Raw genomic sequence first — 23,719 nt, 5'->3', positions numbered from 1 at the left:
CGCAGTCCCCGTTCTAGCTCCGTGCTAGACCTTTTCTGGTTCAGAACCGGTTCTTCTTTTCAGCCTCCGTTTTGTTCACACCGCCCAGAGCCCGACTGGTGCTGCCACTGCTGAGTCATGACGTCACCGTTTACGTCGCTGATTTTCTCCCCAACGGCGCTCACTACAACAATGGGGGACTGCGTCGGGTCGATGATCGTGTTGCTTTTAATTATACGAAGCCAGATTAAATTAAATAACGACTTCTCCAACCTTATACTTTTCTCCAGAGTGCCATGGTTCATTGTTTATTAATGTGTTTCAGCGGCATTTACCGACCGCTGCAGTGCTGCTCTTCCACGGGAGTTTATTCTGCCGTTAGCTCTCACGGCAGCGGCCGCTGTAAAGTATTCACTGTCTGATACATATCCCCAATTCCCCATCAGTGAATTTGTTTTAGTCTGAATTGACGCTGTTTGGCATCACGACGCTGTTATGAAAGTTTCTCTGGTATAAAATGGGTGATGTTAGCATAGCAACCAAAGCTAAACTGACTATAACTTGACTACTTGTTGCTATCCTATTGTGGCATAAGCCGTTTTCTACAGGCACATTTTACCGGCTTATTTTTCATTATGATTCTACTTGTGATAGTCGGACACGACAACCTGTGCAGCCCATGTATTGATTCCATCCGATAGCTGCTATAATACAAAACAAAACGTCTGCCTGCTCTCCACAATGATCAATAACAGTGAACGGATGGTCAAAGTAAGGTACAAATAAACAGAATCACACGAAGCCTGGTTAGTGTTGCCTGACTTTATAAAGTGTGTTTTCTTTTTTATAAGTGTGTGGTTGCGTTCTAGTCACTTTGCTCAGCACTACTGCTTGTTACAACTTTTATTTGCCGTACTCACTGCGGTGTGAACAGGAAAAACCGGTGCTTTTCAGGCTCTAGCTCCGAACCGGCACTGGAACCGTGTTGGTGTGAAAGGGGCAACAGAGGGGCGTGGGGAGTGGCACTTTATTTTCATCTAAAGTAAAAGACAGAGGAGAATCAGCACTTTTGAAACAGGGCTGAAACAGAGGGGATTATGGGATGCTACAATGCACGATCTGTTTGGTATTTCGAGCCAAACACTTCAGAGACATGTTTTGTATATATCTGAAAACTATAATATATTGATGAAAAACAGTATAATAGGGGACCTTTAAGTAAGAAAACAAAATCATGTGAAATAGGTTGTGATGTTTTCTGATATCCCCTCTCTTTTCCCAACATCCTGCTGCCTTCCCTGTCCGTCCTCTCGCAGCTCTGTATGCCGAAGGGTCTGGCGTTCAGGACGCAGGTTGATTGCCGGGAGCCTCAGTTCCACTCCTACATCATCACCAGAGAGGACGGCTCTCGGACCTACGGCTTCGCCCTCACCTTCTTCGAGGAGGTGACCAGTAAGCAGATCTGCAGTGCAATGCAGACTCTTTACCACATGCACAACGCAGAGCAGTACGACATCTTACACACTCCCACCTCCCCACCGGGCCTCGAGGAGCTGCGGCGCCCTCACATCTCCCAGACTCGCCCCGTGCTCCACGCGGCGCCCGCCATCTCCCGCCTGCAGCGCTTCAACTCGTATGACATCAGTCGCGACACGCTGTATGTGTCGAAGTGCATCTGCCTGATCACACCCATGGCCTTCCCTCAGGCCTGCAGGAAGGTGCTGAAGCAGCTCCACCAGGCGGTCTCCTCCCCTCTGCCCCCGCCCCTCCCACTTGATAGTTTCATCTACAACATCCTCTACGAGGTGCCCCTGCCACCCTCCGGGCGCTCCCTCAAGTTCTCAGGCGTTTACGGGCCCATTGTTTGCCAGAGGCCGAGCACCTCTGAGCTGCCACTCTTTGACTTTCCCATCGGTGAAGTGATACATCTGCTGGGGGTGGAGAACGTTCTCCAGTTGTTCACCTGTGCCCTGCTCGAGATGCAGATACTGCTCTACTCACAGCGTAAGTCCCTGCTACTGTTACACTCAATGTTTTCATGTAGCCTTTAGCATCCTGTCCCATTAGGATGCATTGATTACAAGTACCTATTGCATACTGATCACATTACAACATTATTTAAACAAATACATAGACAAGTTGTCAGGGTTGCATCCTGTATGGAAACAATTAAATAACTATACATGTTTTCTGAAGAGCTGGAAGCAAGGAAAATCCTGCATTATCTGTAACAGCTGTTGTGAGGTCATGTGATCCTGTTGGTGTCTCAGTCTCAGGACATATATGTCTGCAGCTGGGAGACATATCAGTGTCCTGGTTGTTATATGGTGGTGTAGCTGCAAGGCCTCCGTCCCTGTTGATACATTTTGGAATGAGGAATTAAAAAAGAAAAAAAATGGTAATAAAGATAATTTGTGCCGAAAAGCCAACCTTCCAACATGCACTTTAGACTAGTATATTAAAGCCCTGAGGATAAACTAGCAGACAGTTGTGTTAATGCATGCAACTTGAAGTTTGTTGCTTAATTCCCCAGGGGTTAATAGAAGCACCATTACCAAATGAAGTCTTCTTCAACATATTTGGCTGCTGAGCTCCAACATCATACTTGTCATGCTCTGTTTCACTTTGAGTCCTACACCTAGAAAAGAAGTGCAGTCAAAAGAAAATGTCACTCTTTGAGATTTTAGAGTTTGAATATGTCTGGGTTGTCGTATAGGAACAAAAGCCATGCCCTACAAGGACACATGTTTGATATTCATGGGGGTGGAACTGTTATCCAACACATTACATAACCTGCAGAGTGTTTCCATTAAAGTGATGCAGTGAGTGAGAGTAGCAGCCTGTGTAAATGTCGGCCCCCCCTCACCCATTACCGGCAGCTCCTTCTACCAGGACTCGCTTGGGAAGTGTGTGTCTGTGTGTGAGGTTCATCTTCCCTGCACATTTGAGCAGGGAAACTAATCAAATCAAAATCAGATCAACATTTATTATAGCCCCAAATCACAAGAAATGCCACAAAGGGCTGTACAAAGCAAACAAAAGCAAAACACAAACATCATAGCATAACAATTTTAAAACATTATACAACATTATACATCAACATACAGACTTATTTTTGGTGATGATGTCTGATCTATCCAAAATAAACAGCAAGAGTCTGATGTTTAGATACTACATTTTTAACAGAGCTTTTGGATGAAAACCCTTTGGCTTTCCACAATGCAGACAGCTCCATCCTTAATTGCTCTGTAAAGATTGAAGTAATCCAAGCCATCCTTCGCTGAGCAGAATAGTATTTTAGATGCCATCGAAAGTGTGTGTGTGTGTGTGTGTGTGTGTGCGCGTGTGTGCAAATGAGAAACAACAAAATCATAAGGATGCCCTTGGTGTGGTGATTGGATCCATTACAATTGCAAGGGAAAGGCAAATGGTTTACAAAACGCCGGGGGGGGGGTTGAGCTCTTAGGGGGGACGAAAGCTGTGGAGTTGCTAGGTAACCCGGAGATAGGGAGATTGGCAGTGATGCAGGATGATTATTATTGGTTGGAAGTGACATCATGCCTTTTTTTCCCCCGTGAGGCTGATCACTGCAGAACGTGTGAAACGTGTTGTGTAGAGTTAAGCCCTGGCAATCTTCCTGTGAGAAGAAATAAGGGGCTGTTCGAGAAAGACTCTACTTGTTAAACACACACACACACACACACACACACACACACACACACACACACACACACACACACACACACACACACACACACACACACACACACACACACACACACACACACACACACACACACACACACACACACACACACACACACACACACACACACTCGGAGGAAAGGGATGCTTTGCAAATAGTGCGACCACTGTGTAGTGTATTATGTGATAAAAATAGCACTGTAATTCACATTTCTTATTTTAAGGTTTATTATGTAACTTTTCCTAATTAAATGTCTTAGACTAGGAGTATATTATATACTTTGTAGAGTTGTGTGCATGTATTTTATATTATAAAAAATATCTCCAGAAATGTATAATTTAGATATAATCATTGTAGTTTTATTCAAGGCATATTTCTTTTGATTTCGTGTTAATGGCGTCACATTCCCTTTGCCCATGCGTCAGTGTTGTAGACATAAATTGACTTTTATGAGCCTCATTTTTAACGATACGTTTTTTTTAAGATCTTGGTCTGTTTAAAGAATATATATTTTTTAACTTATTAAGGATTTGTTCATTGGTAATCTGAATCTTAATTAACGGGAGAAACATAGCAGTGGCTCGGCTCTCAACCCGTTGTCCACGGAACAGATGGCAGAGAAACACTGGTTTTTCAAATGAAGCTTGTTTGATCAGTTTAGTCACTGTGTTGGCTTGTTTTGGAGAGTTTGAGTCCTCTGGGGATACTTCAGCTATGTTCCCTCCTGAATGATTAACAATGAAAGAATCCTCCCCGGGAAAAAATGACTGCAATGTTTGTTATAGTTGTGAAAAAAATAACTCCCATGTTCCCACGCTACTTTGCAACGTCACCAAATTCTGTCTTCTTTTATTATTTGGATTGAGGTACTCCTTGCAGCAAAAAAAAAAGACATAACGTGTAATTACAATTAATACAAAAGACCAGTATATACATAAATATTAATAGTTATATATATATATATATATATATATATATACAGCCATAAAATAAATAAATAGTTTAATGCTGTTTTCTGCTTCTCCCGTTGTTCTTAAACAGGAAGCTCCTCATGTGTCAATCATGTGTCAACTATTGTGACACACTACAATTAAGCCCCTACTTTTGTATTATTGAACTTTCTGTCTTTATGTAATTTGTGCAGTTGAGAGTGACAGGGTAGTTGAGGGGAGAGGAACATTAACAGAGGATGTTGCAGTTACACAATGAACATTTGATTTGCAGAGAAGCTTCATTTCCATTTGCTGATCACTTTCTTAATTTAGGAATTATGCGAACTTTGAGATTTTCTGACAGTAAAGACCAAACTATTAATCGATGAATGAAGAAAATAATTGGCAAACACCTCTGTAGGATCCACAACATTTGTTATTGTTGGCTTTTCCCATTCACTTCTGACCATATGAAAGTGTTCATGGAACAAAATGAATAAGTAGTGTCCATGGTACAATCTGAGATATAAAAACAGAAACAAGCAAGTTCTTTGATCAGAGTAAAATAAAAAGACAGTATTGTTAGCCTTTTCTGCATCAATGGAAGCTAAACAGGCCAAGCATCACTTCAAATCAAACCTGCTACCAGTTCTCAGTGTGGACATTTATGTAATGTTCATGGCATGTATGTGGGTATATAAGCAGCAGTACATGACCTTTTGTTAGTCATGCTAAAGTGGTTTGTTGTTATTCTTGTTATGGTGGCCTAGTTTAGAAAAGCACTGGTGATGTTAGTATTCTTGTCTCCATCCTGGGAGAGGAAGCCTGCTGAGAAGAGGGGAGGGTGGGGGTGGAGGCTCAGGGGGTGAAAGTCTCCTCTCATGGACCAGCACATGACCAAATGAAGTAATGGCATTTATTCTGGCACCATAACAGGAGAGGCAGAGCTGCTGCTGAATGCACAGTAGGTGTCAAAAACTGGATAGAGCAGGAATGCAGATGAGGAGGCCTGGACACATTTTTGCATGTATACCAACCCTTAGCATGAAGGTGTGAAGTAATGAAAAAGGAATGTAACGTCAGTCAGAGGACCAGCTGACTGTAGCTGGGTCTGGATCCTAGTCTAGTCTAAAAGGATGCAGCTACAAAGGTCTTCCGAGGACTTCTTCCGATATGACTTGGTCCTGCCAAAAAAGTTAAGGCTGTTAAGAATCTCAGAAATGTCATTTGCATGAGATATCGGCTTGCTAGGACAAATGTGGACTTCCAATCAACTGCTAACATTTGGACGCAGTTTGAATGTCATTACAGTTAATATCTTTGGCATTTATCACCACTCCACTCCCACATTTACAGAACAAAGATAAACAAAGACGACCAGACTTACGAGTTAGCACTGTAGTAGGGTTGGGTGTTTTCTCCTTTAGCATGTTAGTCCACTTTGTATTCACACTATGCCTTTTCTCTGGTATCAAACACTGCTTCTTCCGGAGGCGTCATGTTGTACTCGTGACCCCAGCCAACTGGTGATACTGCATCAGATGATTTCTATCCGCAGACAGAAGAGCTGAAAGGAACAATGTCATCCCTATTTGAATAACAACATATCACAATAACTCTCCGGTCATGTGCTGTTTAGTGTGTTTGGGAGGAAACAACATTTATCAGGCAAAGACGATGCATCTTAGACCTTGTTTGGCTAAAGACGAGTTGTGTAGCCTGTTTTCAATTTATTTAAATGTTTGGAATTTGACTATAAAATGCACCTTATTTGTTTAGAATTAGTGTGAGATGTTCATCAGGACAACAAGTTTTCAATCAAAATCATTACAATCACAGAGGCTTCAAAGTAGTAATCAAATCTGCGCTGTATATACAGCTGGCCCATTTCCATGGTTACACCCTGTCCTTCACCACTGTTTTCTTTTCTATTGTGCTTAAAACAGATTACCAGAGGCTGATGACAGTTGCGGAGAGCATCACAGCCTTAATGTTCCCCTTCCAGTGGCAGCATGTGTACGTGCCCATTCTGCCCGCCTCCCTCCTCCACTTCCTGGATGCGCCTGTGCCGTACCTCATGGGTCTCCAGTCCAACGGGCAGGATGACCGCACAAAGCTAGAGCTGCCACAGGAGGTATGAAACACACACTGCTGTCTTCCCATACTGAGTCTAACCCTCTTTATTTGGTTTATTTCGATAGATTTTCTGTTGCAAATTTGACTAAACATAACCCTGTACTGTCGATCCTAAAACTGAAAATAAACCCCTCTTCGTCATTAATTTTCTTTGAGTAAACAAACATGCACACACTATATTCTGCTAGTGTTTTATTCAAATCAGAACAAGCAGGTTTATTTCTGTTATTATTTCGTTGTACTGCTGCTGACATAAGCCTTGGTGGACAGTTTCTCTTCTCCTCACGTGTCTGCTTTTTAAGCTTGGTCTTCAATTTCGTTATTAGGAAGATTCACATTTGATACATAAAGGAAGTGCGTAGAGAGTATAATGTGCTGTCAAACATGTTGAGTAAATCTAGAGGTAAACCCGGAAATCTGAGGGAATCCTAAGATATCTAAATATAGACATTGTTGGCTATGTAATATTGTGTTTAGGACTTGTTAGCATTAGCACAATTTGACTTTTAGGACTATTGGCACCAATAATGTTAGTTTATACCCGTTGTCTGGCATTGTAGGCTCAAAATATTAGTTTTTCAAGCTTAATAATCTTGTTCCTTTTCTTTTTCTAGGCTAACTTGTGTTTTGTGGACATTGACAACCACTTTATCGAACTGCCAGAGGAGTTGCCACAGTTCCCCAACAAACTGGAGTTTATTCAGGAGATCTCGGAGGTGCTCATGTCCTTTGGCCTGTCTCCAGAGGGAAATATTCACTCCAGCGACGGCCAGGCCAGGTACCGAGGCGGTCGATCTGTTGACATGGTCTCTGACAAGCGCAACGGCAACCTGTCCTCGCCCCTCAACTCCTACCTGCTGAGGGAGAATGAAACTATCGCCAGACTGCAGGCTCTGGTCAAGAGGACGGGTGTCAGCCTGGAGAAGGTGGGAAATTAAGTCAGCTTATTAAAAAATGGTCCAGCCAAATATATTTTTAGACGTGGTTGTGCCTTGATTTCAATCTTAAAATCACATTTTGAAATTGTAAATTAATAGTTTCAATAGCAAATATAATACAATACACAAATTGAATAAAATAAGGTTTTAAATCCTTATATTTAGCAGCTCCATTGCAAAGCAAATAACTTTTCAGCGGGAAATTATTTATTCTTATAAATATGCAAATGTTTTGCTATCCTATCTCACTCAATCAATATTACTACATGAATTGATAAGATACAAGGCTTATTGTATTATTAATAGATATAAAATAACCTAGAATATTGCAGTAAGGTATAATGAACAGAAGGGGGAGCCCTTCTGTGCCGCTCAGTGGACTAAAGTACAGACAGAAAAAGGAGAAATCTTAAGTTGATTGTTTTTCATTATAACAAATATTTAAACATTTTGGAAGAAATGTGTTTAGGTGTATTGATTATCTTCATATTTGAATAATTATGGAGGTAATATCTTCCCTGACATGTTAAATAAGTCCCATCAGTTTTTTTGACATCATCATGAACAGACAGCTGACCCTCACAGTGGTGTGGAGTGAAGATTTGCTCTCCTTCTAAGAGACTTCATCTCTTCCAAACATCAAATCAACCTTCCTCTGAAAGGCTGCCGGTCAATGATGAGAGAAACCCTTTATAGACCCTGACATCAACAGATGTATTTGGCATCTGTGCAGCCTCGTTTTGCCTGAGAGTCTCACAAACAGTGTGAAGAAATACTCCCTCTAGGCTGATTGATGGATGAATTAGCTGCTAATTAGAGAAAGTCTCTGCAGCCTAATCAGCTTACCAGTGGCCAGCATTAGCTTTCCATGAACGGATTAGCTCCTCGTCTGTGTTTAGCATCTCAGCCTTGAGGTTGGACCCACTTAGAAATATTCGTATCTAAAGTCACTGCTGAGTTTGAATTAAATAAACAAAGCAGTGATTGAAAGAATTTTTTGTCATCGGTCAACGTTATTTCACACAGTGAGTGTAAATCCAGTGTTGGTGTTATTGTAGCCCCCTAGTGCTGGCCTCTGTCCAGCTGACCCACTGACATGCTAAAAGCTAAACTTGTTTTGGTTTAATTTAGATTACAGACGTCTTCCTTTCCCATAACCCTGCTGCTTAATCAGTAGCTTGTGGTAACAGTCAGATAAGATAACATCTTCTGACTACTTTCTCACACTCAATTTCCTGTTTACCCTCCTTTCCTTATTTTGGTATTTTCCCTGTCTGTGTTAATGGATGCCACCGCATAGCAGCTGGAGGTGAAAGAGGACGCCAGCAGCAATAAGGACTCGCGGGTCCAGTGTGATGAGGAGGAGCTGAAGATGCACCAGATTAACATCCACGTGCGCGAGGTCTTCGCTAACCGCTTCACCCAGATGTTTGCAGACTACGAAGTGTTTGTCATCCAGCCGAGCCAGGACAAGGAGTCCTGGTTCACCAACCGAGACCAAATGCAGAACTTTGACAAGGTAAAATGCTGTAGTATATAGTAAGATGCTAGGGTATTTATTTTCAGTTAAATGACATTAAGTTTCACCCATTAATTTGTGTGCAGGCCTCCTTCCTGTCTGACCAGCCCGAGCCCTACCTGCCCTTCCTGTCACGTTTCTTGGAGACGCAGATGTTTGCCTCCTTCATCGACAGTAAGATCCTATGTCATGACGATGAGGACAAGGAGCACACACTCAGGGTGTTTGACTCCCGGGTGGATAAGATTCGTATGCTGAACGTCCGCACGCCCACTCTGCGCACCTCCATGTACCAGAAATGCACAAACATTGAAAAAGCAGGTAAGGAAAAAAAAAGATCAGGCCTGAAAGTCATTGAAATATTGGGGATTTCACAACAATAAGAAATATTTTGAAATCAGTTGATTGCTTTGCCTCAGTTTTGTGGACCCATCTTTATTTTGAAATTAACAAGTTTTAACATAAATTAACCTGACCCCAACCTGAGGGGAACTGTGATTCATTTACACTGATACATCCACAGGTTTTAGTTTAAAAATGAATATCTTAACTATAGTTTCTTAACTAGAGACAGCACCTCTGTAATACTGTAAAATACCTCAAATGTTTTCTCTTTGGTTAACTGATGATTAATGTCTTGTTTGCAGACAACCTGCTAACAAAGCGTTATGAAAAGCTGATGTTGTCGCTCCTGGACCTCATGCTATTTGGCTAAGAACGACAAGACTCACCTTTGTAATGTTTGCTCTCATTTCCTTACATCTCCTCAGGTGGCAGCCCTCTGAACGTGTGTGCAATGCAATATGTTACATACACTCATAGCAGATGAGACTTCCTTTGGACTTGCCTGCATACAAACTATCACTTAAACTCGTAACACTCTTGAAAAGAGTTTTATTATATTTTCGACTTATCTCTCCTCTAGAGTCCTCTGTAAGATCCTTATTGCATTGCATACCGGTCAGTTTTTACAAAGCTTGGTGAGCATCCTGTTATTCAAAGCACTATCACTGGTAGTTATGGTGGTCATCTGATAACCTTTAGCATGTATGTCAGGAGTGTCAAACTCAATTTCATCGCCGGTTGTAACTTTAAGACTATATAAATATATAATATATATTAAACAATGTATTATATTATATTATTGGCTCTTCATTGGATTATTATCAGTTCTGGTAATAACTTCTGTAGTGGCTTTTTCTTATATTACTTTATATGGTCAAACCAAATGATGATATTATGCTGAGAAATTGTTTGGTCAACTCGACCTGTTGTATCACACGGTAGCTTCCTGCCAAGGTCGTACCTGAAGAATGCGGCTCTTGTTCATAACAGTCAGGAGGAAGTGTTATCTATTTTTCTTCTCTGCACAGCAACAGTCCTCTATAAATCACACACACACACTTGCCTCTGCGTCCACTCCTGCAAAGCTTTGTATTTTGCATGACTGTACCTACAAGCTTGTATAGAGAAACTACTAAGACAACTCTGTTTGCTTTCACCAGTTTATTATTGATTACTCTCATTGTACATCTTTACAGTATTGACGAGGTTAAAATATCCACGACACTTCATAAATAACTACGTCTGAAAGCAGAAGGCTAGGGCAAATACTTGAAAGCATATTGTAACAGGACTGGGCAGATAAAGAGAAAAGTGGTAGTGAAGCAGTCACGACAGAGGCAGTGTTCAAATCCAAAAAAAGAGGCTTTATTGCTGTTAAACTAAAAAATACCTTTAACGATAGAAAGGCTAACGTAGCTGGGCCGCTAACCGACTTACCAGCTTACAAACTGTTTCCTCACGCTGGGAGTCTCCTGCTCCCTCCCTGTGCCACCCACAACTGAGCAACTCTAGGTGCTTTTGTCTCCCTTGAGGGAGTGATTAGCACCAGGTGTGAGGTCTCCCCACCTGCTCCCAATACTGTTAATTGGCAGCGGGTGGAGCCACCTATTGGGAATGTAGGTGTCTCCCACTACTCCCTTACAATATATTCAACAATTACACCAATTGTATTGTATATTATATTCTTTGCAAGCTCTTGCGGGCCACATACAATGAGGTCGTGGGCCGGTTTTGGCCCTCGGCCTTGAGTTTGACACCCCTGATGTAGGTGAATGGGTTATGTATTATTTTCTGTACGTGTTTGTCTTTCAGCTTGTGCAATTTGTGTACATGTTCTATTTATCTATTGAGGTCTACTGTATCTTTCTGTTTATTCGTGCTTTTGTTCACACAGCACGTGTGGGTGGGTTGCTAACCATCAGAAAATCACAGTCTCAAGCTGCTTTCATGGGCGACTTTAAGGAAGAAGAAAATCTATTCTGAACCTTTTATTCTTCTTTTGATTCTGTGGGTGTTAGGGAGATAAAGTATTTTTCTTTCTCACTTGTTCTCTTTCTTCTGAACTGTCCGTCTTTGATAAATAAGACAAATACCAGTTTTTCGTCACAGTTACAAGTTAACACAATGAGCTTCAGAAAATATGACAATCTTATTCAAATGATAGATGAGAAGATGAAACAAGAAAAGAGGAAAATACTTTATTTCTGCCAATGAGACATTTTTGTTATTTGGTTCCCTGATAATCATCCTCTAAATTCTTCACTTACCGATCCAAAATGAATTATTGTTTGAAGAGATGACAATTCATGACCAGATGATCTCATGAACTGTGCAGCTCGGGTCCTCACACACACAAAGCCGTGGCAGCACATCACTCCCACCCTCATCCACCTCCACTGGTTGCCGGTCAAGTTCCGCATAACTTATAAAGTCCTCCTCCTGACCTACAAGTCCCTCCATGCCCTTGCCCCCCAGTACCTATCGGACATCCTCCACCCACATGCCCCACCCCGGAACCTGCGGTCTTCAGACTCTGGCCTGCTCACCACCCCCCGCACCAAACTGAGAACCTTCGGGGACAGAGCCTTCAGTGTGGCAGCCCCCACCCTCTGGAACGCTCTCCCTGCGGAGATTCGCAACATCCCCACACTGGACGCCTTCAAAAGGGCCCTCAAGTCCCATCTGTTCATCAAGGCTTTCGGCCCTTAAATCGATCTGTTGTTTTGTCTGTCTGACCTTTGTTTTGTTTTGTTTTGTTTGTGCTTGCCCTATTCCTGTAAAGCGACCTTGGGTCCCTTGAAAGGCGCTATAGAAATATGAGTTATTATTATTATTATTATGAATTGTAAATTGTTAATAATTTGACTTTTTCTCAAAAATCAAAGACATGTTGTGCCAAGGACTCCTAATCTCTCGCGACTGGAGAATTAAAGCATTGATCATTGAGCCAAATTCACGAAATGCAAAAGAACATTTCTGATTTCTGCCCCCGCTCATACATCTACTCCGCAGAAAAAGCCATCGAGATGAGAGTCATAAAGATCGACCACACCGCCCTGCACCCCCATCTGCTGGACATGAAGATCGGCCAGGGGCGCTACGAGCAGGGCTTCTTCCCCCGACTGCAGTCTGAAGTGCTCTCCACGGGGCCCACCACCAACAAGTGAATATCTAACATCACTGTTCCAACTAAAACTGTACAATTGTTAAAATGGTATTTTAGACATAGACATATTTTATTGTCATTTCAACAAGACACAGAGTGTACTATTAAAACGAAATTTCGTTGTACTGGCTTACAGGAACAGGACAATATAAAAACTTGCTAAAATTGTACATATAAATAAATAATAGTGACGTGGTGCTGATACAATTACATTTTATGTGAACCTTTAACATCTGTGTCTATTAGATTTGTTTTACTATTTCCATAATGTCATGATTAAATAGCATGCCCAACCCAAACTGGTTTACAATGTATTATATTAAGAAAAAGAGACCAGACAAAAGAGGAGCAACATACAAATAATACTAACCAAATAAACCATCGTAGTGTTTAAACCAGGCTTTAGAAGCAAAGTTAGCCAACTTAAACGCATTAAAATATAAAAGCCATTGTCAGTCCATTAAAACATTTCTGGATTTTGAATTGATATTGAATTGAAACTCAAAATACTAATGACAAAACGGATAAATATGTCATCTTCACACAACTTGCTTTCCTTCTGGATGTTTTCTAAACTGTCACCCTTAAGGGTCAGAGGAAGGATTCCTGTCCCCAGCTGCACTCCATATTACATCTGAGTTGAGAGGCTGTTTCTCTATAAAGATGTTTAAAGATGTGTTGTTTTGTGTCCCAGATGGACCAAGAGGAGTGCCCCCGCCCAGTGGAGGAGGAGGGATCGACAGAAGCAGCACGCTGAGCACTTAGACAACGACCAGAGAGAGGTGAGGGTCCCCGCAGTGTCTTCTTCTCTCAGCTCATATTCACTCAGATTGACTGCCTGAACTCTTTTTTCATTTTGCATGACCTTTTCTGCTTTATTTTGACTGGCTCTCACCATTTTGTCTGCCCCCCCACCCCCCTCTCACACTACTGGTCATTTTTCTCCGCCTCTCTTTGCACTCACATCACTCTCAGCATGTAGAGTGTTTGTTTCCGGAGCTGCAGCTCCTGCTGTTTCTTGACTACTACTGGTTCTCGCAGTCCTTCAAGCCCTGTCTAAAGTCGGTGACTGTGGATGTGGTATGTGTTGGTCGTTTGTGAGGTCTTCACTGGGGGCACCATGACACTTTCCACCCATGTGGTCTTTAACCCCCTCTGCTTCCTTCTCCCCCGCCAGCTGAGCTTTACCTGATAATCCGTGTCACTTTCTGGAGCATGTTATGTTTGAAAAGTCATGAGAATGTAATGAAGCCAACAAAGTACAATATAATTAATTAATTTAGTTTTATACCTTGATCATTTAATTACAAGAGACATGATTCAATACATATTTGTGTTACAATAACTGTGCATAATGATAATAATATTAAAAATAGTTTAGTTAATAAGTTAATAAGCGCTTTACAAGGCAATGCAAGTAGTATTAATGGTAGTATAGGTGAAAAACATACATTTAATTTCCCCTGATTGATCTTAAATGGAGAGAGTCAAGTTTAATATAAGTTAACCTGCACAGCTCTAACTTCTCAAATGCTTTCCCAGCTTATATTGTATACTGATTTGATGTAAAAAGTCCGGGATTCACAGTATTTTGTTCCTGTGGTAACTTGTATTACAGCACATTAAATTAAAGTCAGGACAGAAAGATAAAAGTACAGCAACCCATTGTCATGTACCTCAATTACCCGACACAGTACAGACTGACTGATCTCCTATAGCAAGTAATCCTGGCTTCTCGGTTGTGTGTTTCTCTGTTTCAGTTTGTGGTTAGCTAACTCTCTCTCTGTATTTTTCTAGAAGTACATACAGGAAGCCAGGAACCTCGGCACGACCATCAGACAGCCCAAACTGTCCAACCTGTCCCCGTCTGTCATCGCTCAGACAAACTGGAAATTTGTGGAAGGACTGCTGAAGGAGTGCAGGAACAAGGTTTGTGTCTGATAGGCTGCAGTTGATCAGTGTGTTGTGATCTCTAGTAGTGTTGTCACGATACCAACATTTTGGTTTCGATACCAAGTCAAGAATTGCGATTCCGATTCTTTTTCGGGAAACACGGAATATCGGCTTTAAAATTAGGAATAACAGATGATTTTAGCAGTCAGAACAACTAAAGCAGCAGTGTTACTAAGAACAGAAACGCCAAAGAGTCACATCTAATATAAATATATATAAAAGCATTTATTTTAATTGTGTAGCAGTGAGTTTAACATTTTGGCAGCACTGTTGAGCATTTTGAAAATGTATTGTCATGCCTCTGTGCAAGGCTTAGTCTTTCTATCTTTATAGCCACTGGTGTAAAGTAACGAAATTCATAAACTCAAGTACTACTTGGGTACAATTTTGAGATACTTGTACTTTATTTAAGTATTTCAATGTTTCTTTTGCTACTTTGTACTTCTAATCCACTACAGTTCAGAAATAATGGTGTACTTTTCCTCCCCTACATGTATTTAATCCCTTTAGTTACTTCACAGATCTGGATGAATGATGTGAAATATAATCAAGTGTTGAATCAGACTTTAGTTCCACCTGGAGTAAATCCACCAGCTACCCTGCAGTCTACAAAGTACTTCAGACTAGCTGCACCTTCACCAGCTACCCTGCAGTCTACAAAGTCATTCAAACTAGCTGCACATTTACCAGCTTTGAGAACACTTTCATGATCAATCATTATAAAACATATCATATATATTATTCTGAAATGGACCAATCTGCACAATGACTACTTTTACTGTCGCTACTTTAATACTTTTACTTGAGGAACATTTTGAATGCAGTACTTTTACTGTAACAGAGTATTCCTACACTATGGTGCTTCTAGTACAAGACCTGAGCACTTCTACTTTTACTGTCGCTACTTTAACTATATTTTGATAATACTTTAGTACTTTTATTTGAGTAACATTTTGATTGCAGGATTGTTCCTACATTCTGGTACTTCTACTTTAACTCAAGTACAAGACCTGGGTACTTCTACTTTTACTCAAGTACAAGATATATACTTATACAGGGTTCTTGCACCTTTTCCAAAGTCAAATTCAAGCACTTTTCAAGCATTTTCAAGGTGCATTTTCCAGCATCTTACAGCTGTTGTAAATTACATATTTATATACACATACTCAAATGATTATTTCCCTACTTCACATTAAATCAGATGTTCTTTATGCTATAAACAACCACATGTGTGTTTCGTGATAGCATTCTACACGAGGATGAAAAAGTAAAGAAAAGAAAACCAAGTTTAATATTTCAAAATTAGTGATCTGTACGTAGAGTGGGCATCCCATATAACCTGGCTGAGCCGATATACAACAATCAGCCAAATAACTTTTCAATACATTATTGATTAATTGTTGAGGTACTTTTAGGTTGGTAGTGAACGCAAGTCAGAGGTACATGGTGTACTTCTACTCCACTGCAGTTCAGAGGTACATGGTGTACTTCTACTCCACTACAGTTCAGAGGTACATGGTGTACTTCTACTCCACTACAGTCCAGAGGTACATGGTGTACTTCTACTCCACTACAGTTCAGAGGTACATGGTGTACTTCTACTCCACTACAGTTCAGAGGTACATGGTGTACTTCTACTCCACTACAGTTCAGAGGTACATGGTGTACTTCTACTTCTCTACAGTTCAGAGGTACATGGTGTACTTATACTCCTCTCCAGTTCAGAGGTACATGGTGTACTTCTACTCCACTACAGTTCAGAGGTACATGGTGTACTTCTACTGCACAACAGTTCAGAGGTACATGGTGTACTTCTACTCCACTACAGTTCAGAGGTACATGGTGTACTTCTACTGCACAACAGTTCAGAGGTACATGGTGTACTTCTACTCCACTACAGTTCAGAGTACATGGTGTACTTCTACTGCACTACATGTATTTAACACCTTTAGTTACTTCACAGATGTGGATGAATGATGTGAAATCTAATCAAGTGTTGAATCAGACTTTAGTTCCACCTGGAGTAAATCCACCAGCTACCCTGCAGTACACAAAGCCATTCAGACTAGCTGCACCTTCACCAGCTTTGAGAACACTTTCATGATCAATCATTATAAAACACATCATATATATTATTCTGAAATGGACCAATCTGCACAACGACTACTTTTACTGTCGCTACTTTCACTATATTTAGATGAGAATACTTTTCTATTTTCACTTGAGGAACATTTTGAATGCAGAACTTTTACTGTAACAGAGTATTCCTACACTCAAGTACAAGATCTGAGTACTTCTACTTTTACTCAAGTACAAGATCTGAGTACTTCTACTTTTACTCAAGTACAAGATCTGAGTACTTTTACTCAAGTACAAGATCTGAGTACTTCTACTTTTACACAAGTACAAGATCTGAGTACTTCTACTTTTACTCAATCCATATCTGAGTACTTCTACTTTTACTCAAGTACAAGATCTGAGTACTTATTCCACCTCTAGTAGTGTATTGGCCTGAATTGTAGCCACAAAATCATGCAGAGCTGCATACAAATAGACTCACAATGGTAACAAGTGGAAAATAATATTTACAAATGTGCACAATGATTGTAGGTAATGTTGACTACTCAAGACACCTGACTTATACATCTTCAAAGGAAGACTGTGTTCATTCTACAATTACATGGGATTAAAGCAAAATGTAGTTTTACTTGTATAATACTTCAATTTTATATAAAAGACAGTTTGTTTTCATCTGTTTTCAAATAAACAAAGTCTTGGCTTTCAGAATATTAAACTTGTTTCGGCAAATTCAGATGATAAATACAACTTTGAAGCTTCGGCATAATTACAAGCGGAGAACGGACTAATGTAACGTCACAGCAGGCATAACAACAGCCGGTGTTTCTTGTGAGTGTTTCCCCGGTACACAAACGCAAAAATACACAAACACACTCGCGAGCTTCCCCGAGACCAGTAATACAAACGAAAATGTGTCTTCGGGTCAATGTGACTGATTTCGATAGAGCAAGTCACATTTGGTTTAGGCACGAAACATACTACCAGTAGAAATACATTGCTTTCAAAATTGCTCTGTGTCGAATCAATAGATTATATTTCATGACTATAACACGAAATGCAACGTTAGCCTAATCTAAAATGCTCTTCTACGTCGTACCTTTCATGTGGCTCGTCAGCGCAGACTCTCCCATCGTTATTTGTTGCAAACTTTGCAGGAGGCTACTCGTGGGCTTGACCCTCACACAAACACTTGCGCATCGCGCGGGAAGGTGCAGCGGAGCTGTTTTATGTAGAAGCGAAGCAATTCTTTTCTTTTAATCTAAAAAGCGAACTATTCAGTCACACAGCAATTTTTTGTAAAAGTAAAGCATTTACATTTTCAAGCACTTTATCTCAATTTCAAGCACCATTCCCAAAATTCAAGCACTTTCCCAACCTTGAAAACACCACGTCAAATGTCAAGCATTTTCAAGGATTTCAAGCACCCGTACGAACCCTGCTTATACCACCTCCGTTTAGCCTATGAAAAAAACTAATAGAAAACGAAGGCTAAAGCTAACGTTAGCAGATAGTGATGCTAGTTTGCTAGTTAAGTTTGCTCAACGATAATATTGCGACAGAAAAACTTTTCAGTGCACATCACGCTCTGCAGCTCCGACAGGGAGCTCTGCTCTGAACACCTGAACGGCCCGTTCACAGACTTCTGGCGTCTTTTGTGTCAACAAGCCGAGGCGCAGCGGCAGTTGCACTCCCACTTGCAGCCATGCTTCTCGTTTTCTCACATGCTCTGGCAGCTAGCGCGTGGCCGCGTGCACGAGAGAGGGGAGGGACTTAGAACGTGCTTGAGAGGAGCGGGACTGCAGGCACGGCTGCAGTGCAGGGAGTGGAAGCAGAGCGCTGAACACACACGGCTCTTATTAAACGGCGTTTTTTCACGGGAGTACTTTCCCCCGTCATTCTTAAAGTACCGATACTAATGAAACGGAGGAATCGTACCGTTTTTAACGGCAGGGTATCGCGGTACCTTTCAAGTATCGGTACACCGTGCAACACTAATCTCTAGTGCATTATTTCAATTCAGATAATCTTTGTTATTTGGAGTAATAATCAAGGTTTTGATGTCTGCATTTAGTATTCCAAATATTAATCATTTTTGAGTGTTGAGGGCTTATATTTTATCCTCTCAGTACTTGGTAAACAACAGTCAGCAGAACATAATGTAATCACAAAGAATGACAGATTATTTCACTGAAATATCAATAAAACTTGAAAATATTGCAAAACCTTTGTGTAAATATAGATTAGTCCTAGAAGGAATGTTTTTCCTTCTGCCCAAAAAGTACTATCAACATTTACTAGTCGGAAATAAGCACACAACAGCTCACAAAATAAAAATGTTCTTGATGTCAGCAGAACCTCGAGTAGCTACAGCATGTGTGTTAGTGTTTGTGAGTTCACGTGTGTGTTTCTCTGCAGACCAAGCGTATGCTGGTGGAGAAGATGGGGCGCGAGGCCGTGGAGTTGGGTCACGGAGAGGTCAGCATCACCGGTGTGGAGGAGAACACTCTGATCGCGAGTCTGTGCGACCTGCTGGAGAGGATCTGGAGCCACGGGCTGCAGGTCAAACAGGTCGGGAAAGAACTGCGTCACACTGTCACCATCTCACATGATTCATCCTCCACGCCTGGTGGGCATGTAGCGTGTTCTCAGCACAAATAATGACACTAGTGTATGTTTTCAGGGGAAATCTGCCTTGTGGTCCCACCTGCTGCACTATCAGGAGAGCAAAGAGAAGACTCCAGGTGGTTTGGGCCCTCCAGGTAAAGACTGGTATCACCTCATAAACAAAGTTCATTCACACAGTTAGTAACACAGTTGCAATAACAGAGGCCTTTTTTCCCTCCACACCAGGTTTCATTAATGACGTGGAGAGACGCAAATCTGACAGTGGTATATCAGCCATGCCCCCACTTAAGGTTTCCCTAATCCAGGATATGAGGTGAGGAGGACTGCAGGTTATTCAGATTTTAACTGATGAGGAACTCCATAATGGAATGAAGTAGACGGAGTAGAGTTGCAAATAGAAGTGGTTTTATCAAGAAGTCGATCGACAAAAAGAAACAAAGAAATATAGAAGTTTAAGTCCTTTTTCATCTAAAAATGAAATCAATTATAGGGCTTTTCTCTGTTTTAGGCCTATATCATATTAAACTGAAAATCGTGTTGTTGGACGGACCAAACAAGGCACTAAAAGACATTTATTTCACTATTACCTGACATTTTTATGGACCAAATGATGAATATAGAAAATAATCAGCAGATTAATCAATAATACAAATAATTGTAAGATTCAGCACTAAGATGAAGTCTGCCTTGATTTCATATATTCAACCCTAAACAGATTTTCTGTATTAGCTGCTTGGCATAACCATAGACAGTAGAAGAATGTAAGTTTGACTAAAACTGCCCGTTGTGGTAAACTGTCAACCAACACCTGCCAGGAGGTTTCTATGATGTTTGTAGTGGGAAATCCTCTAAGGATAAATAAATAAACAATTGCAAATGCAAGGGATTTTTAAGAGCACATTTGAAAGCTGAGATTCTCAGGCATTTCTTCCCATAGTTATGGTGCTGTTACAGAAAAAACATCCCTATTTTGATGGGGCATTCATGCCTTTATAAGATAATAAACAGCGATATATGTCACTGTAAATGAGCGAGGACGTGACATGCAGCACCACCCCAGACCCCGAGGCCAACCTTGTGCCCCAATATGCTCCAATTCTTCAACTCTAGTATATTTGTATACATCACTTCGTCTTCTAGTGACCCTGAGAGCTCCCGCAGTTCAACGGCATGCTGTGAGACCCGTGTGTGTTTGCATGGGTCCTTGTGTTATGTACCATTCCCAGCCAGAGTTGAGGAGTCGGGGCTCGTGTTGCTAGAAGGAGGCACAGAGTTCAACTGCATGTTACTTCCAGCCTAATTACCAGACCCCCCGCCCGCAAGTCTGACGGAGAAAGGGAGGAGGGGTCAGCTCAGGGCACAAGCACTCATCTCTACTCTGCAGACCCTCCTCCACACTCGTGTCCACGTCTGACACCATGACCGTAGACACACTCTCTGTCACAGAGTCAACCAGCAGCCTCCCTTAATGAGCTTTATTAATTGATCATAATGTCTTTGAAATATTTTACAAAACAAGTGAGTTATTATATATATATAATATATCACATTTTTAACCTTGTTTTTAACCTCATTAGAAATAAGGGCAACTCTCCTACCCTGTGTTTTCTAACAGGTAGCAACAATAGTGCCAATAGTAGATGTTTTCCTCTGTTGCCATGGAGATAACGACTGGAGGAAACTGGGTTACTTGGTGTGAAGCTGAAGACAGGGAGGGGGAGGGGGAGGGAAGAGCTTTTAGCTCTTAGACGCAGCTTCTGGCACAGGTGGTGTGGAAGGGAATGTGTCTGGACATCAGAGGCCCGACGGGGGCTCGGAGCGATGACACGACACCACGTCTGGCTCACAAATGCCACGACAGTCTAACCATGTGTGTTAGACTCTGGGCGGGTAATGTTGGGGATAGACAGATTCAGAAAGATAATTTAGATATTTAAATATGGAGAAATGTTATATCTTCCAAACTAGTCCAAATTATTTCTTATATCGTTTCCAATAGTAAAAACAAAAATGATATTTATTTATATGCTGCTCATAAAGCTCTGCAACAAAGAACAGATCCATATCAATGTATTGAAATGAACACAGGTATTACAAAAAAGATATCAAAAATCGTAAAACACAATTTTAAAATATCAAATAATATCAATGATGTAAATAGATTAATTCAAATCTAAATCATTACGTTTTAAACTATCTGCAGCTTGTTCAATTTGTAATCAGAGTTTGTTCGAAACCTTTGGTAAACAACCCAAGAAGGCTGCCTCAACTTACTGCACACTATGTAGTACCGAAACTATTTGTTTAATTATCAATTATCCATCAAACTTCCACTGGTTGCAGCTTTTCAATACCGAGGATATGCTGCTTTTTGTCAATAAAATTGAATATCTTTGTGTTTTGTCATGTTGTTCGGACAAAAACAAGCTATTTTCTGGCTTTTACTTTGGGACAATAAAGGCTATCATTTCATAACACCACAGACTGGTGTAGTGCAATTTATAAATGTATTTATAGATGAGTAAAGACACTTTTCACTTGTTTTTATGTGTAATCTCTAACCGCTCAATCTGTAATCTTATTTGCAGACACATTCAGAACATCAGTGAGATAAAGACAGACGTGGGCAAGGCCAGAGCCTGGGTTCGCCTCTCCATGGAGAAGAAGCTGCTCTCCAGACACCTGAAGCAGCTGCTCTCAGAGCACGAGCTTACAAAGTGAGCAAAACAAAAGTGAAGCTTAAACTCTAAAGGTCGCTTCCAGCCTCCTAAATGTTCTCATCATGACCTTGTTTCTGTGTTTGTGGAGGATTGCCTGTCTCATATGAAATGAAAATTATGTGTTATCCACCCATTTATAATACATTACTCTTTTGAAATTGCAAAGCATAACACCGTAGTTCACCGCCACATCAATAATTCACAGCTTTCTTCATAATTGATATCTGGGTGAGGGGTAAAGTGGGTCAGGAGGATTTCTGTCTGCCTTTGTGACCTTGCATGACGTTTTTTTTTTTAGAACAAACACTTCTCACTTTGTTTTCCAAAATGTAGTTCTACCATCACCAGGGGCCTCATTTATAAATGGATATACGCTCAAAAAATGCCGTACGCTGTTTCTACGCAATGTTTGCTATTTATAAAATACTAACTTGACGGGAAAACGTGCGGTCCTCCACGCAAACTCTAACCCATGCGTACGCACGCACAAAAACGGGAGAGACGAGAAACTGCGACGCGGTTGGCAGAAGGAAGAATGGAGAGAAATGTGTGGAAATAATACCATAAATAAAATGTTACCTCTCATTTATCATATATGAAGAATTCATTTTCAAACATTGATTAAAGCCAATCTTAAAATGATTTAACAAACGCCTGTTTGCGACTCCTCAGTGCACAAAAAACATAACTTGGAGAAATAAATAAATACAGATATGTTATTTAAAACCACCTCGAATATGTTGTGTTAATGTTATGAAATGTTTTCTCATAAATGATGCGGTAAGCAGGAGGACAGAATTACGTTTTAACTGACGCCGTGTTGCACTTCTATAGGTTGTAGATACGAGCATGGTTTTATATACTATCACGTTTAATCATGTTTTATGCCGTTCGCCACCTACTTGATAAGTCGGTCATAAAACACAGGAGGTATGGAAACTAAGAACACCATATGTGGTCAATTGTACAGCTAATATAACACAACACATTAGTTGGTGGATTATGGATATATAGTTGCTGATCGAAAGCTGGAACACAAACCACCAAATACAAAACAATAATTCAGATCCAGTCGTCATGACTCCACTCCGGAGGGATTCCCCGATCATTTCTTACAGTTTCTCATCAAGGGGGTGTCTCCTGTCCCCGGTACAAACACACTGCCTGAGGAAGGTTATGTGTATTTTTTTTGTCATTAGCCTTTTCGGACCACTTATTTATTTATTTTGGTGACGATCCGACCTCCATGCTGCTACTCTGGTTCAAACTGCATCCACCAAACAATATGATTTATCTCGACCTCCCCAAAATAACCAAAATCTGACACGGTGTGAGATGTCTTTTTTAGCTGTTCTGTCGTCATTTCCTGCTATCTTCTTCATAAAGTCAGTCAAAATGAATGGGACTATTTATAGGCAAATATGGGCGTTACGTGAAGCCCGCAAAAGCTGCACCGCATTTCGAGTCGATTGTGATTTTAAATGGTATTACAAAAAAGATATAAAAAATCGTAAAACACAATTTTAAAATATCAAATAATATCAATGATGTAAATAGATTTTTAAATGAGGCCCCAGGTCATGCTGACATTGTTGGTGTTCTGTTGGGCAATGTAACTATT

General features: G+C 40.8%; 1 protein-coding gene across 4 annotated transcripts in view; it reads left to right on the top strand.

Annotated features, from left to right (window-relative positions):
• dennd5a (DENN/MADD domain containing 5A) overlaps positions 1 to 23,719 on the top strand; it is a 37,557-nt gene that overhangs the window by 9,022 nt on the left and 4,816 nt on the right. For 2 of the 4 annotated variants that reach the window (XM_034111104.2, XM_034111116.2), the window contains 12 exons: positions 1,296 to 1,983; positions 6,564 to 6,751; positions 7,368 to 7,679; positions 8,995 to 9,210; positions 9,297 to 9,531; positions 12,568 to 12,718; positions 13,416 to 13,503; positions 14,519 to 14,650; positions 19,169 to 19,321; positions 19,434 to 19,512; positions 19,604 to 19,691; positions 21,967 to 22,095. In XM_034111104.2, coding sequence (XP_033966995.1) covers positions 1,296 to 1,983; positions 6,564 to 6,751; positions 7,368 to 7,679; positions 8,995 to 9,210; positions 9,297 to 9,531; positions 12,568 to 12,718; positions 13,416 to 13,503; positions 14,519 to 14,650; positions 19,169 to 19,321; positions 19,434 to 19,512; positions 19,604 to 19,691; positions 21,967 to 22,095 — 2,459 coding nt within the window. Of the gene's footprint in view, positions 1 to 1,295; positions 1,984 to 6,563; positions 6,752 to 7,367; positions 7,680 to 8,991; positions 9,211 to 9,296; positions 9,532 to 12,567; positions 12,719 to 13,415; positions 13,504 to 14,518; positions 14,651 to 19,168; positions 19,322 to 19,433; positions 19,513 to 19,603; positions 19,692 to 21,966; positions 22,096 to 23,719 lie in introns of all 4 variants that reach the window. The other 2 variants (XM_034111100.2, XM_034111113.2) reach the window with 1 other exon arrangement.

This window comes from Pseudochaenichthys georgianus, chromosome 3 (genome assembly GCF_902827115.2).
Source record: "Pseudochaenichthys georgianus chromosome 3, fPseGeo1.2, whole genome shotgun sequence".
NCBI classification, from domain to species: Eukaryota; Metazoa; Chordata; class Actinopteri; order Perciformes; family Channichthyidae; genus Pseudochaenichthys; species Pseudochaenichthys georgianus.
Note: the sequence above shows the minus strand (reverse complement) of the source record. Positions and strands in the feature narration are given on the sequence as shown.